The 17,184-nt window shown below is 42.8% G+C and overlaps 2 protein-coding genes across 4 annotated transcripts in view; both read left to right on the plus strand.

Moving 5' to 3' along the window:
* Window positions 1-17,184, plus strand: part of si:ch1073-15f19.2 (T-cell surface protein tactile) — a 110,717-nt gene that overhangs the window by 47,297 nt on the left and 46,236 nt on the right. For all 3 annotated transcript variants that reach the window (XM_041198577.1, XM_041198578.1, XM_041198579.1), the window contains exon 3: window positions 10,002-10,105. In XM_041198577.1, the coding sequence (XP_041054511.1) occupies window positions 10,002-10,105 (104 nt within the window). The remainder of the gene's footprint in view (window positions 1-10,001; window positions 10,106-17,184) is intronic.
* Window positions 8,774-8,986, plus strand: LOC121283818 (probable protein BRICK1). Its single transcript, XM_041198581.1, has one exon. It carries the CDS (start codon window positions 8,774-8,776, stop codon window positions 8,984-8,986), a length of 213 nt encoding a protein of 70 aa, XP_041054515.1.

Raw genomic sequence — 17,184 nt, forward strand, 5'->3', positions numbered from 1 at the left:
GCCACTCAGCACCTGACCTCATTATAGCCTTGGTTCAAACATGGACAAAAGAGCTGAACTTCCCAAGGTTAGTTGGGAGTGATTGCCCCTGATATCAAGGCAGCATTTGACAAGGAGCCCCAGCAAAACTGGAGCCAATGGGAATCAGGGGAAAACTCTGCTGTTTGCAGTCATATATAGCACAAAGGAAAATGGTTGTGGTTGTTGGATGTCAGTCATCTCAGCTCTAGGACATCACTGCAGGAGTTCCTCAAGGTAGTGTCCTCAGTCCAACCATCTTCAGCTGCTTCAATGACTGTCCTTCCATCATAAGGTCAGGAGTGGGGATGTTCATTGATGATTGCACAATGCTCAGCACCATTTGCAACTCCTCAGATACTGAAGCAGTCCATGTCCAATTGCAGCAAGACCTGGACAATATCCAGACTTGGGCTGACAAGTGACAAATAACATTCACACTGCACAAGTGTCAGGCAATGACCATCTCCAACAAGAGAGAATCCAACCATCGCCCCTTGGTGTTCAGTGGCATTACCATCACTGAACCACCCGCTATCAGCATCCTGGGGGTTACCATTGGCCAGATACTGAACTGTACTAGCTATATAAATACTGTGTCTAGAAGAGCATCAGAGGCTAGGAATCCTGCAGTGAGTAACTCACTCCCTGACTCCCAAAGACTGTCCACCATCTACAAGGCACAAGTCAGGATTATGAAGGAATACTCTGCATTTGCCTGGATGAATGCAACTCCACCAACACTCCACCAAGAGGGACCATATCCCTCTTTCTGCCTTTTTCCTTTGTACCAATATGGACCATGATTGCTGGCTGATCATCCTCCCCATTCCGTGTGCTCTGCAGCTGTTCAGTGACATTCTTGACTCCGTCACCAGGGAGGTAACACAGCATCCTGGATTCATGTCTGCAGCTGTAAAAATGCCTGTTTTTTTCCCCTGACTAATCAGATCACCTGTCACTACTGCTCCTCCAGTCTTCCTTGTACTCCCCTGTAAAGCTGAGCCACCCATGACGCTATCACTTGGCATTGGCTGCACTCCCTAAACATCAGTATTCCGAACTGAATACTGATTGGAGTGTGGGATGCATTCAGGGGACTCCTGCATTACCTGTCTGTTTCTACTTGACTGTCTCATTGTCACACATTCCCTCTCTACCTGCATACTCGACCTTGAAGTTGTACTGATGAAGAAAATCTGACCATCTTGTAGACACATAGAGGTCAATGACGGCATCCTGATGTGGCTAACAATGTAGTCAGTGTTTGGTGATCAGTCTGGAGATACATGTGCCAATATTCACAAGCATAGATGCAGGATATTTGCATTAAATTTTCAAATAAGGGTGTGAAGCATACTTGCTTGCTTCAATGCACTGTGAAAGTATAGCTCCAATAACATTTCCTGATGCATCTGTTGTGTTATATGTTTCTGAATATGGGTTGAAATGCTCAAGAACTGCTATCTTCACCTTTAACATGTCAATTTTTTTTGCTGTGCTATTGGTCATTCCCATTGTGCATCTTAGCATAGTAGTTTTCAAAGCTGCTTCACGAGCTCTGCATACTTAGGAATGAATTTGTGATAGCGATTGGTAGCATCAAAGAACAATGCCCACTCTTTCATGTTTGATGGGGCCAGAAGTACATGAACGGTGTCGACATTGTTATGTGTAGGCTTCACTCCAGTTGCTGTTACTCTGTACTCTAGAAAAACAAATGAATGTGCATTTGTCCTTATAGAGCATCAAATTGTATTGTCGAGTGAGCACCGCTGATAGCCACTGATCATGTTCTGCTTTGTCCCTTCCATGGACAATGTCTCATCAAGTAGGTGGCATGTCCTCTCAGTGTCATTGAAGACTGTAGAAATAATATTCTGGAATGTACTAGATTCTGAACTTTAGTCCATTGAGCATTCTGCAATACTGAAACACACCTTTGAGAGTAACAAAACCTGAAAGATATTGACTTTGCTTAGCAAGTGGTAACCTGAAGATAGTTCCATCACATGTCGAGTTTTGTGAAGACTGTGGAGTCTTGCTGATAATTCTTGACTCATAGGAAGTGTATACTTGTGTGAATGATTGCTTTATTTACCACCTTAAGGTCGACATAGTCTTAAGTTCACCATTTCTGTGTCATGCAATGACTAGGCTCGATATCAGTGGGGATGAGTTGATTTGCTCAATGATACCATCTACTTCAAGTCATTTCTGCTCCTGTGACACTGTCATGGATTGCAAATAACAACTGCCTCAAATATATGAAATTGGTGGAATTGATGTGTTGATGCAAGGAGCATGACAGTATCTCTTAATCTCCTCAAACCAGGTAAGCAAGGAAGGATATGGGTGTGCATAGTCAGTGTCATCAATCATGTTAATAGAACAAAGAAAAGTACAGCACAGGAAGAGGCCCTTCGGCTCTCCAAGCCTGCGCTGATCATATTGCCTGTCAAACTAATGGGTCTCCAGATTTGAAGCTAAGCTTATTGAAAAGGTTTACTCCCATATGACTTCTGCCTTTAGCTACATGGAACATGACTGGGTGACATTTTTGTAGCACCTTGTGGAACAGTGATCATTCCCAAAACTGGAATAATCGATTCAACATAAGCTTGAAGAATGTCTGTCGCAGAGTAAAAGCTGTGAAAGGTAACAATATCAGAGGCTGTCACTCAATATTGACACTTTCACACCAGCATTGATGAGGTGTGACACTGCAATGGCCTTGAAAACTACTGAGTGTTCCTTAAAATGACCTGATACTTTACAGTTTGTGATACTCTACACTTACTGTACTTCACCCTTGGGAATAGATTCCTCCATGTGTTGATTACACTTTTTTCCCTCAAGCTGGACATGGTGTTGCAAATCAATGGGTATGTCCACAACTTGGGAACATTTTTGAGGGTATCTGACCATAATGGGGCAAGTGTTGATGAGCTTGCTGAGGCCTCTTTGTCCGTAATCTTTTCACTTGAGCTGATTGGGCAAGCTGTGTCAGAAAACCTGATTGTGAAGGTGTATTTCTGTGTAACCCCTTTGAATAAAACATGGCAAATACGATTAGGACTGCTAAGGTCATGGTTTTTTACCATGGTTAAATCATTATCCTCCATGAGGAGACATTCCCTAATCATGGAATTGAAGTTTTTTAAACAAGTTGGTCACAAATTAGTTGGTTGGTTTGTCTGCCAAATCTACATGAGGAAGGAAACTGCCACAACCCTGCCTCATATTGTTTCATGGACTCACCATTTCCCTGGCACTTTGGCAGAATGTGTATCATCCAATCATATTTTTCTTTAGCCCAAAGTATTTTTTGAGAGCACTTGCTGCTGTAACAACATAGATGTGTCTTCAGTGATTTCTTGAATGCCCACCAGCCTTCTGGACTGAGGCAATGGGCAATTATCACCTTCTTGTGGGTCACTGCTACCTGCAGCACCGTCCTCTGCAAGAACTGCAAACAGGAAGGGCACCAGACAAAAAACTGCAAACAGGCTAGATGCTGCAACCTGTGTGGCAAGGCAGGTCACCTCTACAGGACCTGCCCCAAACACTGCCGTACTGATGCACAGGCAGCCAAAGCCAATGAGGGGGAAGCAGAAGAAATGCTTCGTGTCATTCCAACCACCAAGGCCCCCAGGGAGAACAACGGGACAAAGGAGGACACAGAGAGAGACAAGGTGGAGGAAAAGATTGAGGCAACAGACAGCCAATCAACAGCACTGCCCCCTGAACCTCCCGCTCCTCAGAAGAGCGAATCAATGGAGGAGGAGGAGGCAGCAGTGGGAAAGCAGCAGGGGGAGTGGCAGATGGTGAAGAGAGCCAAAAGGAAGAAGGGGCTAAGAAGGGACCAAGCCATTTCCCAGACAAGTGGCAAGAGGCGTCTCCCATCCAACATGGATGACAAGGGCAGCAGCTTTTCGGACGAAGGAGTGCCGGGGGGCACCGACAGAAGAAGCGGCAAAGCTCTAGGGAGTTGGAGGATGAGACACCCAAGCTCCAGAACATTGGAGACAATGAGGAGACCAGCGCACCCCAACTTTGCCTACAACCCGAAGAGACCAGGGCACCACAGCCCCAGGAATCTTGGAGCAGTGAGACGCTCAGCGCACCCCAGCTCCGGGAAGCCGGGAGCAGCAACGCCCCAGAGGGGGAGAGGATTGGAGAAGCTTCTCCAACAAAGGTCATTTCAAATCCCGCTCTCTGCACGAAGCCCCAGATGCCACCTGAGCAGAACACCGCCAATGGGGAGTTTCAGGACAGTTTCCTCAGCCCATCCAAAGTGAGGCAATTTGTGCACCCTATGGGTATGAAGGAACAGACTGAAGGTCTGGGACTCTCAGAGAAAACAGGTTTGGTAAGAGAATAAATGCTTTAAAATGGGTTTAAGGATTGTATCCATAAATGTGCGTAGCATTAAATCTACAATGCAATGTGTTGCGACCTTGGACTACCTTGCCAAGGTCAAAGCTGACCTGTTGTTTCTGCAGGAGTGTGCGATACCGCACCTCAGCTCCTACAGGCAATGGTCACGATGGTGGTCCCACAGGCCATCGATCTGGTCGGGCGGAAACGACTCTCGTTCCTCCGGCCTGGGTATTCTGCTGCGGGGAGGCAACTTCACCGTCTCCCAGGTTAAGGAGGTGGTGGGCGGGCACCTCTCATAGCAGACGTAATGTACAAGAATGCTCCACTCCGGTTAATTAACGTGAACGCCCCGTCACAAGGGGCCGAGCGGCTGGAGGTTTTTCAGCAGCTCCCACTGCTGCTGGCGACCTCCAGACCGGTTATTCTGGGCGGTGACTTCAACTGCCTCATTGATGCGGCTGGACGATCCAGTAGGGCCGACAGCAGATTGGACGCTACGTCCAGATCCCTGATGGAAACAGTTAAGGATGCCAAGCTGCATGACGTCTTCAGCAACCTTGCAGACGGAGCGCAGCGTAGATACACCTGGTCGTGGCCAGACGGGTCCATCTGTTCCAGGATAGACTTCCAGTTTGTGTCCCGTGCATGCGCAGTCAGATCCACCGACGTCAAGCCCGTGTTCTTCTCTGACCACTGCCTCCTACTGGCTGACTGCCACTTAGAGAAGGCCCAGAGGGTGGGCAGGGGGGTATAGAAGCTAAACGTGCAACTGCTGACCCCAGAGAACATTGAGGAGCTCAAGAGGAATTACAATGGTTGGAGAACCGTGAAACCCCTCTTTGAGTCCCTGACACACTGGTGGGAAGCGATCAAGGGAAACATCAAGAGGTTTTTCATCCTCAAAGGCACCCAGAAAGCTAGGAAGGAACAGAGGGAAATGTCCTGACTCCAGAAAAACATGCAAAATCTGCTCCGGCTGCAGTCAACGGGGGTCAATGTCAAGGAGGAACTCCAAGAGGTGACGAGCCAGCAAGCCTCGCTCTTTGCTTCGGAGGCCTCCAAGATCATCTTCCATTCCAGAGTCCACTCTGTGGAGCAGGATGAGATGTGCTCACATTTCTTCTTCCAAAAGGTACACAGAGAGAGCTCTATGATCAGCAGCCTGAAGGAAGAAGATGGCTCAGTAAAGTCATCACAGTCCGATATTTTGAGGATCAGCAAATCCTTTAAAGCCGGATTGTATGACGTGAAGCCCACAGACAGCACGACCTCCCAGTCCTTCCTGTCCTCTATCATGGAGGTCTTAGATGACAGTACACGGGAGAGCCTGGACAAACCGCTAACTCCTGACGAACTGACTAAGGCCCTTGAGTCCTTCGAGAAGATCTAATATTTGGTGAGAAGCTCTGGGTCTGGATTCTTGGTCTACACCTCTGCTGATACTGGAACAATCTGAAATTCTTGCAAGTGAAGAAGCTTTTTACAGCTTTTCCAGGCAAAGTCCCTATTGTTCTGTTTCAGAGGATCTGCTCTTGTGGATGCTGGCTAATGGGAATTCAAGAGGGATGTTAGGCAATCAAATATGAATTATTCTACATTCTCTGACATCACCTCATGTACTGATGGCCTTGCATGGATTTACTCTGATCTTGTGACAGTTTGATCCTGCTTTATTTTTTGTGGCTGCTCGGTGCTCTCTTGACGTCGACATCTCCATTTTATTTTTGCCAGGCAGAATCAAAAGCAAGGCATGGCCAGAAAATCAACTGTTGTCACCATTGGTCACCGAAACCCCATCTGGTGTGATTATGGTCTGCTGCAAAGCTGGTTTTCTTACTGAATGGTCCCGCATTATCTGACTGAACTATAGCTAGGAACTGTTGATCACTGTACATAAAGAAGCTCTGAAGAATCTAGTTAAAGTCCACAATTTCTGCCTGATTATAAGGATAGAAAATCAGGCAGATCTCTTACTGCTGTCTACTTAGCTCTTCAATTTTCCTGTATCTGTTGCAGCAAGGTATCAAGTACACTCAGGGGCAGGAAAAGGAAATTCCACCTTCTAACCAGTGATTTTCTTACTCACTAGACAAATATTTGCACTGTGCAAGTGTATAGGTTGCACATGAATTAAAATCTTGCCCACTCTGCTTGCCATGATGCCTTTAAATAGGAATACGAGACTAGAAATTACCATAGGCCATATCTGCAAGTAAACATGTAATGTGATGGACTGCCATTTCTGTATGTAAATATGTTAACATCTGTTAAAATGGGGGCCTGTGGAAAATCATAGGAATGCATTAAGTGATTATCAGTAACATGAATTTTAAAGTTACATCTTTCACACTACATTACGACTTTTTTGTGACTAAGTTTTCTGGTTTGCAGTGAACCTTTATAACAAAAAACAAAAATCATGCAACAGGGTGCATTGTTGCTTTTAAAATTGAATGTTGCTGATAAAAGAGACATGTCAAAGCTTTTCATTTTGCACTCATCAAGACACTTCGCAAGGATACCAAAAAAGGGGCAAAACAACAATTTATACTGTATGAGAAGAGAGCACTGATTGGTTGGCAAGTGGGCTCTGATGCTAGAGTCATTGCCCTGGAGAATATACCAATTGGTGGTGACTGACAGTTTACTGCCAAGGATTGTTTGAAATTTAAACCAGGCAGCTTGACCCTGATTGGTCAAGGCATTGCCCTGAGGAATGAGTCAGCAAATGGCTGTCTCTTATTTTGTTTAGCTGAAACAGGCACAACGTGTACATGTTCCCCTTGTCTGCGAAGAACAGGGCACTGTGTATTAATATATATAGCTTCTAATACTCCCCTTCCTTGAAATACTAGTTGAGAAATCTGCCAGGGGGTTCTCTACCATGGTCTACTGCAAGCTGATCAATGTATGTGTTGGGATTCTTACAGTTCCACATGCTATAAGATTGGTCTTACTGGCAACCTTGTAAATAGGCCCAAGCCATTTGCTCACCATGCAAGCTGGATGCTGAAATGGGGCACATAAAAGGCATCCTGCAGGATAATGGCTACCCTGATCAGATCATTTTGTTTTGTATATCATGAAAACTCATGAATGGGCCTAAGGCTTTCACTTTCAGCCCTGAAAGTGCCCAGTCTACCTCAGATGACCCTGAAAGTGCAATGTATCTCAAAAAATTTTTTTGAGCAACAGGTGAAGCTAGCTGTTTCACATTGCTACTGTACTGTAGCAACACAAGTGGCATTCGCCACTAACAGGATGCTGCTGTAAAGCCAAAAATATGTTCTGCCTATCACGCAAATGAATAATGTGGTATATGGATTTCAGTGCCATTGTAATGCTAGGTATGTAGGTTTTATGTCCCAAAGACTGGCAGATTGTATCAAACAGCATGTCTCTGTTGCCTTTCGCAGTAAGCAGGGTACAGACCATACCCAATCAGCCTGTGCCTGTAAAACACAAAATACAATGTCCAACATTCGATGTGATTCCATGATTGGACAACATTTGCTAATTAATCCTCAGTGTGCTACGAATTACACTGACAATCAATTTAAGATTGTCAGTTGGGCTTGCAGTTTGGCGCATGCATGTAGTGAAAGCTACATATATTAATACACAGGGCCCTGTTCTTTGCAGATGGAAAGAACATGTACACACATTGCGTCTGTTTCAGTAAAACAAAATAAGTGACAGTCATTCACTGACTCATTCCTCAGGGCAATGCCCTGACCAATCACAGTCAACTGCCTGGTTTAAATTTCAAACAATGCTTGGCAGTAAACTGTCAGTCACCATCAATTGGTGCATTCCCTCTGGAAACCCCTCTACCAATCAGTGTCCACTTGCCAACAAATCAGCACTCTCTTCACATACAGTATAAATTATTGTTTTCCCCTTATATTGGTATTCTTGAGAAGTGTCCTGATGAGTGCAAGATGAAAATCTTTGACATGTCTCTTTTCAGCAATATTCAAGTTCTGTACTACCAAATGACTGTTTTCAAATTTTGTAGTGTTGGGCCAGTTTTTTTACAATGTGTTTAACCTTTATATATTTTTGGCTGTCTACTGTGCAGCAGCATTTCATATGAAACCTAGCCTTTTCTGGCTGCTGTGTGTCTGTGCACACTCATAGCTTAGCAGAGACATCGATAAGTGTGCACAACTATACTTTCTCTTAAGATTTTTGCTTATGCTATTCTGTCAATCTTCATCCTTGCAAATTGCAAGGTCTATATTTCCCATTTAATATCAACTGCCACAAGTGTAATTGCAGGCTCTTGTCACTGGGTGATTCAGTGGAGTAATTTTCTGGAATTGTTTCCTCCTTAATCGTCTTGTACTTATCAAAAAACTTAATTCCAGCTATGGCAGGGCAGGGTGATCTGGATCAGAGAGAGATACACCAGGACTGGACAAACAGGGAGTACATTGAGGTTATCACCAGCAGCATCAAGAAGATCGCAGATTTCCTCAATTTCTTCAACATGTCCTGCCATTTCCGGTTATCTACACTGAATGAAAAACTGACAGCACTAGAACGAAGGATTGAATACATCAAACCAAGGGGGAGACTCTGACTTAAAACAAGTGCATCTCAAGAACTGCTTGGAGTGTGGACTTGATGTAATCATGTCTGTGATAAACCAATACCATCACAAGTCTAGCCATCAAACGTCTGTCCCTCTCTCTTAACTGATCATTGGAAGCTTTTTACAAGAGTTTGAAATAATGAGGACTGCGAATTCCATACTACCCTGGTTAGCTCCCACAATTGTAAAAAGGGGGCACTGAATTAAACGGGTGGGAGGGTATTGTGCCAACTGTGTTTGTGGTGGTGTGTTTTTTTTTTAAGTTTCTAGAACTGTGTTCTAGCTGAGTCCTTTCTTTCCATTTTATTCTTTGAGTAATGTCTAACTATTTATAATGTTCAGCCTGCTAGCTATCCAGCTAGCTCCCGGATGATGGAATAACTACACTGTTTCTTAGCATTACATGTGTAACAATTTTTTTGGCAGGGGAAGAGGGTATCACACATAAAGTATCATGTTGTGGTTTATTTTCATTGCTCCAGTGTGGTTCATTGTATATAGAAAATAAATACGTGGAATAAAACTTTTTTTGGTTATTAAAAAAACAACACTGGGTCTTCAAAGCTGAGCATGGCTTTAGGTAGGGCTTGAAATCCTCAGCAATAACTTATCTACTCCTGTTCAGCTGTTTGCTATTGGGAGATGTCATTAATTGAAGTGCTAGTTACTAAAATGATGTCCTGCCTCTTTAATAAGCGCTAGCAGGCAAGTTAATTGCCAATCAGATCTCCACTGCTCCATGGGGTGGCATGAACTTGAACTTCTTTACCAAGATGGCATCTTCTGCTAAACAAGAACTAAACAGATGTTAGCGTTTAAGACCCCATCTTGTGCACCTTATAGACTAGCCAGTGACTATCGTATCTGGGGAGAATCACTTTCTTTGTGTTTCAGATTTTTGGTTGAATGTTTAATAAGCTGAGCAAATGCGCATTCTCACCACAGTCACAGTTTTGTTTTAAAATCATTTCTGCACACTTACTAATTGTGGATCTTTCCTCAGTTATTTCACCGATCGCACTTGAAGTAATGCTGAACAGCAAAATACAACTCCCCTGTGGCTTCAACATTCCTGCAAAGCACGATATTAGACTGACATGGTTTAAAGTATGTGACTGCACTTAACAATCCTCTACATAATATATAATAATATTGAAGAAATGTTACAAACAAGAATACTTTCTGCATGGTTCTATATTAACTGTTTCATTGAATCACTATAGCAACTGCATGAATTGGGAAGTACTGAAAGGTTTGATTAGTGATTGGCTGAACGTTAAAATGTGTACAGTGCTTGTGTTACAAGAAGACAAGGGTATTTGGAGCTGATGTGGTCTTTTGATATCACCTAAGGTTATTGTTTCAGATCCAGTACAGGCACTAGAAATAGACAGATAGTCACCTCTCCAACTAGGATAAATGCCTCTGCTTAATCCAAGATATTCATTCATTTAAGATAACATTCTGTTACTGTTTCATAAAAATTGATATAAAGCCAGGTGAGCCAATTTAAAACCACTTAAAGGATGCACCTGGAAACCATACATTTTCTGCTTGCCTCAATGTATTGCCAGGGCACTGCATTGTGGGCAATGGTCTGCATGCAGCCTGTGGTTTGCCATTCATTAGCGTTAATAGACAAGAAATCTTGGGAACCAAGTGTACAATCCCCCTGACTGCTCCCTGCAATGTGCTTCTGCTAAGCAAAGTTCTGTATCAGGAGTACAGAATTGTGTAATTCCCTTTGTGTGTTAAAAATATATTTGACGGTTTTAAATAAGCCAATATTTTCTTTGAAATTGACTTACTATTTCACCATGTGGCCTTAAAAGAGAGACAACAGGGACACACATTGTCTCTATATCATGTTAACTGGTTGCTTCTAATTTGATGTTTAGAACCAACTGCCATCATTTATCTTATACATGAAGGAAGCATTTCTTGAGATGCAAAGGCCCCAATATTTTTGTTTGGGTAGGTGGGTGGGGGAAATGTGGGTAGGGGTGTTTACACCCAGAAATGCTCAGAACACAGAGATCCTACCAAATTAATGGCAGGACCTCATAAGCAATTTTTTATTTTTTACTCAGTTTCCCACCTTGCATCTAGTCAGATTGACAGAAGATCAGGACATGTTGGGGGCTCAGAACGTTGAAGCAAGGAAGAAAGAAGAGGGGGAAGGTTCGAGGCATATGGGGATGCGACGGGAAGATGATGCTGGGATTAGAAGATCAAGAAGTTTGCTCTAAAAAACGCTTAACTACTATAGTCAGGAGCTGTCTCTCTTTAGCTGCCAGAATCTCTAAGCCCTTGGAAGCTCAGTGGTCCAGCTTTAAAAATTTAAAACGCTGCCAAAATCTGAGGAACAGTGTCTCATTTAAATATTATAACCACAGACCTGTCTCTCCAGAACAGGTTACTTGGGCACTCCAAAACCCATACCAAATTAAACTGGAAGTTGTGCTAACAGCAGGTCAGGTTTCATATTTACTGATTAGCTCCCCCCTCAACCCTTTCATGGTAGTCAAAGGGTGTGATGGGTTATAGATATCGCAAAAGTATCTGGTATCTGAAAGTAAAGTTTTGAATTAAACCAGATTATGGTACTCTAAATGTAATGAAGACAAAAGGTGAAAATGTAACTTCTTTGGAATCTATAGATTTTTACTGTGGTAACTGAGCTGCTGAACTTGTTGTGACCCAATGATGGCAGCTCCCACCAGCTTCTAACAGTTTGAAGAAGGCGGTAAAACGTTTTTTCTCTGTTTAATTTTACCTATCTCACCAAAATCACAACTTTGTGGGCAGAGTTTAAGCTAAACCCAGGAAGGCAGAATAAGATCACCATTGCAGTCAATCAACATATGATAAGCTAAGGCTGTGGCCACTTAAGGTACTGCAAGTCAGGGAGCCAAACTAAGCTCTAAAGGCCTCAAAAAGCCTGAATTGTGGCTCCTGTTCCAGATAATCTTAATAAACCTGCAAAAAGCCACAGGATGACCACAACATTTCTAACACTCGATTGGAAGGCAATGGACCTACTGTCTGAGTTCACTTTGTTCCGACCACACAAACAGTTCCTTTTTTTGTAGCTCAATGATGCCAAACTAGATAATCAAGTCATTAAGGTTAAAATCGCTATAGGCAATGGAGACCTCCACATACTGAACAATTCAGTTCTGTCAGATGATGATCTTAAAAATCCAGATATGGTCAACGCTCAAAAGATTAATTACAAATGCAGCTCAACTTCCAAATACACCATCTAGAATTCATGTCTTTTAGGCAACAACTGACAGAGACCATTGAACAGTTCTTAAGTGGATGCTGAGATAAAAGGCGTGATTATGACTTAACGGTGTCACAGCTAGTTAGCAGAATAAATTGAGATTATGCTCTACCTTAATAGAGGCATTCCAAAAGGATGTCTTGGAACAACACAAAGGTTACAACATGGAAGCACTATTAAAAAGTGGATGCAAGTATGAAGCCAGACAACTAGGTAGACAGTCGACGGGCAGGATTTTCTCCTCATTGGTCGGGTGCGGCAGGCTGTGAAATGGACTGCCACCTACGATTTGGCCCCAACTGCAATTTCCTTCTGGTTAGCCAATTAATGGCCATCCAGCATGAAAGGCATGTGCTGAAATGCTCGGTGTTGCTGGGGTGGGGGCAGGAGGGGCTCAAGCACTGAAGTCTGCACATGCGCGAGGCAGCGCACACTGAAAACTCCCTGAAGGCACAGAGCTGCCTCAGGGAGCTGAAGATCTTTAAATACAAAAACAAAATATAGCAAATTATATAAACATGTCCCCACATGTGACTCAGTCACATGAAGAGGGACATGTAAAAAATGTTTAAAAATTTTTTTTTTAGTAGCCATTGGAACCCTCATCCTGCCTGTGGATGAGGTTTCATAAAAAATACAAAGGCTGCCTGGCTTATTTGCCCACCTACCAACCGAATGGTAGAGCGGGCAGCGAAAAATACAAATCAATTAATTGCTTAAGGGCCTTAATAAGCCTCTTGTCATTGGGCTTGCTGCCACCTCTCGTGTATGCCTGCCAACAGAAAGATTGCAAGAGTGCGTGATGATGCCAGGATGCTCGCCCGATATCATTGCGCACTGTTTCACTCCTAATTGGACCAGGTGCATGCCTGCCCGTGGGACAAAGAATTCTGCCCTGTGTGTAATTCATCCACCATTGCCAATATAGACAAGTCTAGGAAGGAATGTAGCTGTTGTGGCCTCACACATGCATCCAGAAATTGCCCAGCTTTTAATGATATATGCAAGGCATGTGGCCCAAAGAACACTGGAAGTACCAATGCAGAAAGCAAAGACTTGAGTAAATGGTTTGATATCAAGAGAAGCCACAACCAGAGGCTAGACATATACAGCATTCAAATCAGCTAAGAGCACGCATCAGACATTGTTAATATATGATCCATGAAATGTCTAGCCAAGTTACATGGTCAGATGTTGTGGATAACCAGACCATCAATACACAGAGTGAGCAGACATCTGCACAATGAAAATCAAAGAATATATGCGCACAGTGGTATCTTTGCCACCATCCAGATTATATGCCCACAGATGCAGGTTTGGTAGAAATTTTATGTAAAATTGGATACCGGTGCAGGTGCAAAATGCCTTCCACTTCGCACACTGAAATGTTCATACCCACAAAAATGGCAAGTGATGCTTTAACCAACCACAACCAAACTCACTACGTACAATGGCTCAGAGATTCCATCCCTGGAATCCATTACACTCAAGTCTCGCTAAAATAACTCACCCTGTCACCCCAGATATTTTATATTGTGAGCACCAGTGGTCCAGTGATTATAGGCTGACCAGCATTTAGGGACTTGTCCTTGGTGACCATCCATGATATCATCAAGACAATGACAAAGACCACAAGAAGCATCATTGGAAGCCCTGTGCCTGTGCATACACTGGGAGAAAGCCACCTAACTCTGCAAATGCAGATCATCCACCATCAGGCTACATGGCACAGTTGGAACTAAATATGCACACCCATTCTGAACTTCCAACCTTCATCAAACTGTGGAATTAATGTGGAGTTATTATTTGGTAGACAAGTGCGGATAACCCACCCTCATCATCACTCGTTGATGCTTCCAGGCATACAAGATACATTAGATAGTGGAATTTGAATTCAATAAAAAGAAAGTCTGGAATTAAAAATCTAATGATGACCATTAAAAAAAAGTCTATTGTTGGAAAAACCCACCTGGTTCACTAATGGCCTTTAGAGAAGGAAATCTGTGATCCTCACCTCGTCTGGCCTACATGTGACTCCAGACCAACAGCAATGTGGTTGACACTTAAATGGCCTCTGAAATGGCCTAGCAAGCCACTTAGTTCATGGACAGTTAGGGATGGGCAATGAATGCTGGCCTAGCCAGCGACACCCACATCCCATGAATGAATGAAAAAAAATGGAAAAACAGGGGACTGTAAAATGTGCCCATTTGAATAATGAATTACCCAACTTGACCATCAGACAAAAAGGTTTTGAGTACAACACCCAACTGATGGAACATGGAATCCAGCAGAAATTGTCAGCATATGCCCAGAAACAAGATCAAATCAAATACAAACAGTATGCAAAAACAGAAGCCAATACCACAGCTAAAAACTAGAGTAATTCTATTGCGAAGGGAATATGGATCTAAGATGTAAAACTACACTCTTAAACAGCCGTGGTGATATTGTAAGATTGTCAATGCAAACAATGAGGTGTATCTTTAAGAAGCTGCATAGTGACATTACTGTGACCTCACCATGTGAGAGACTGGTGTATAAAAGTACAGTCTCAGTGTTAGATGCTCACTACTGCCTGTGACCCTGTATCAGCAAGACTAAATGTGCGCCTTATGAGTCAGGCATGTAGAAGTAACCAGCCTATGTAACTCTTAGGTCCCATGCCAGATCAAGACATGTGCAGAGGTGCACATAGTTATTGCAAGTAATAAACTTCAGATACTTGCGTTTGACCAGAACCCTCATCAGTCTCAATATCTTTCTTACTATAGATAGCATAGAGACAGATCCCTTGAGGTCTACCTCAAGATCCTCAAGATATACAGTGATGACAGATTGGACATAGCATGTTATCAGCAATCTGAAAACATACTGCAGCCTCCAGCCAAGATCACCATAACTAAGTCTGGATGCAAAAGCAAATTGCTGATAAGTTTCAGAGACTTGTAAATCTATTGCTTTGTATTAGGGTATATTCAGACATAATGTTGTTTTCTTCAGCTTTCCTGTAAATAGTTTAATTCTTTAAGGGTAAACTTCTAGTTTAGATAAAAAGGGTATGTTGTGGTATGATGTGCATGTACCTGTAAGGTCACATATCTTAAACTGCTGTCAATCATTACTCATCTCTAGACAGAATGTGATTTAGTAATCCCATGATTCTGTACTCAGCATATAGTAGCAGCCGTCAAGGCAGATGTACCTCCTCAGACTCACAGTTAATACTGTATCTGCATAGTTCTAGCTTCTAATAAATAATCTACATTATCGTTTTACCGATTGGTGTCATATCATTGGTACATTTATGATAAACAGAAGAACGCAGCAGACTCTGATTACATGGGCCTGATTTTCAAATACCAACAGGTCAGAATCCAGGATGGACACTATCTAAAAATCGCAGTCCTGGAGGTCATCTCTGAATCCTGATGCCTGTTGGGCAGTCTGGCATTTGTAAAGTGAATCAAAATTCTGGAACTCCCTTCCTAACAGCACTGTAGGTGTACCTACACCAAATGGACAGCAGGGGTTCAAGACGGCAAGTCAAAATCACCTTCAAGGGCAGTTAAGGCTTGACAACAAATGCTAGTCATGCCAGCAATACCAAAATTTCACAAAAGAAAATAAATTTATAAAATGAAAAAAATAAACTTACAAACAGCCAAATGTGGAACCCTTCCCTTAGATTGACTTATTGTCATTTACTGGAGTAATTGAGGTGGTTGTAAATTTTAAATATTCATATGTTGTAGATATTGGAGTTATTAAAGGATTAAAAGCATTCTTTTGATTTACCTTTTTAGTTCTTAAGAAATGCTGGTTGGCCTTCCACTTGAAGTGCTGCTGTTACTCTCAAGATGGGTTTAATTAGGGAATTCCAGAATAATGAAGCAAATTGAATTCTGGAGTAATTCATTGTGAATGAGCAGCAAATTTGGGATGGCATGTGGCCTGTAGTGAAACATGAGGTGATTTGTGCTGCTCTGGTAAATGCCTATTTTGACGAACTCTGATCCCACTATCAAATTTTAAGCGCTGCGTCTAAAGATTCCCTGATGTTGATGTGGTTAGAATTTATGTGATGTAGAAACATCACATCAAAGGATAGTGATGACTGCAAATCAAGAGAAGTTACCTATGGCCTGAATTTTCAGCTTGGTGGGTGGGTGCGATCGGGAAATGGATCACCAACTGTGATTGGCCCCCGATCACGATTTCACACTGGCTGGCAAATTAATAGCCAGCCAGCTTGAAACGCACGCTGAAAAAATCAGCACTGCCAGGGTGGGAGCAGGAGAAGGGTGGGCAAAGATGTTTCCTGGGCACAGGTGAGCGCTGAGAAAGCTCCCTGAAGACAGAGAGCTGCATCAGGGAGCTGCAGACCCGAAAACAATGAAATAAAGTTATGAAAATCAGGAAAAAACTGTCCAAGCATCACAACCAGGCAGCTGCAGGCACATAAACATATCGATGATAAAAATGCTGTCCATAGATTTTTATTTTACTTAATAATGGAAACCTCATCCTGCCTTTGGATGAGGTTTCATGAAAAATGCAAAGTCCGCCTGGCCGATTTGCCCATCTGCCTACTGAAAAATCAGAGTCAATTGTGCCTTTAATGGGCTTAATTGCCCTCTTAATTGTCAACGGGCGTGCATCCAACTTTTGCATGCGCCTGAGTGCAATATCGTACAAGATGACGTTGAGGTCTCGCCCAATGTTTTAGGGCACAATTTTATGTCCCACAGGCAGGACATAAAATTGTGCCCTGTTTGTTGCGTGTCCCCAGAATGTAATATTATGGAGAGAATATAGTGTATTAGTATTGAGCACAGTGCCACATAATTGATAAATTTATGCAGAAGAATTATAGAATCCTTAGTGATGGTTGAAT

The sequence above is a fragment of the Carcharodon carcharias genome, chromosome 11 (assembly GCF_017639515.1).
Source record: "Carcharodon carcharias isolate sCarCar2 chromosome 11, sCarCar2.pri, whole genome shotgun sequence".
NCBI classification, from domain to species: Eukaryota; Metazoa; Chordata; class Chondrichthyes; order Lamniformes; family Lamnidae; genus Carcharodon; species Carcharodon carcharias.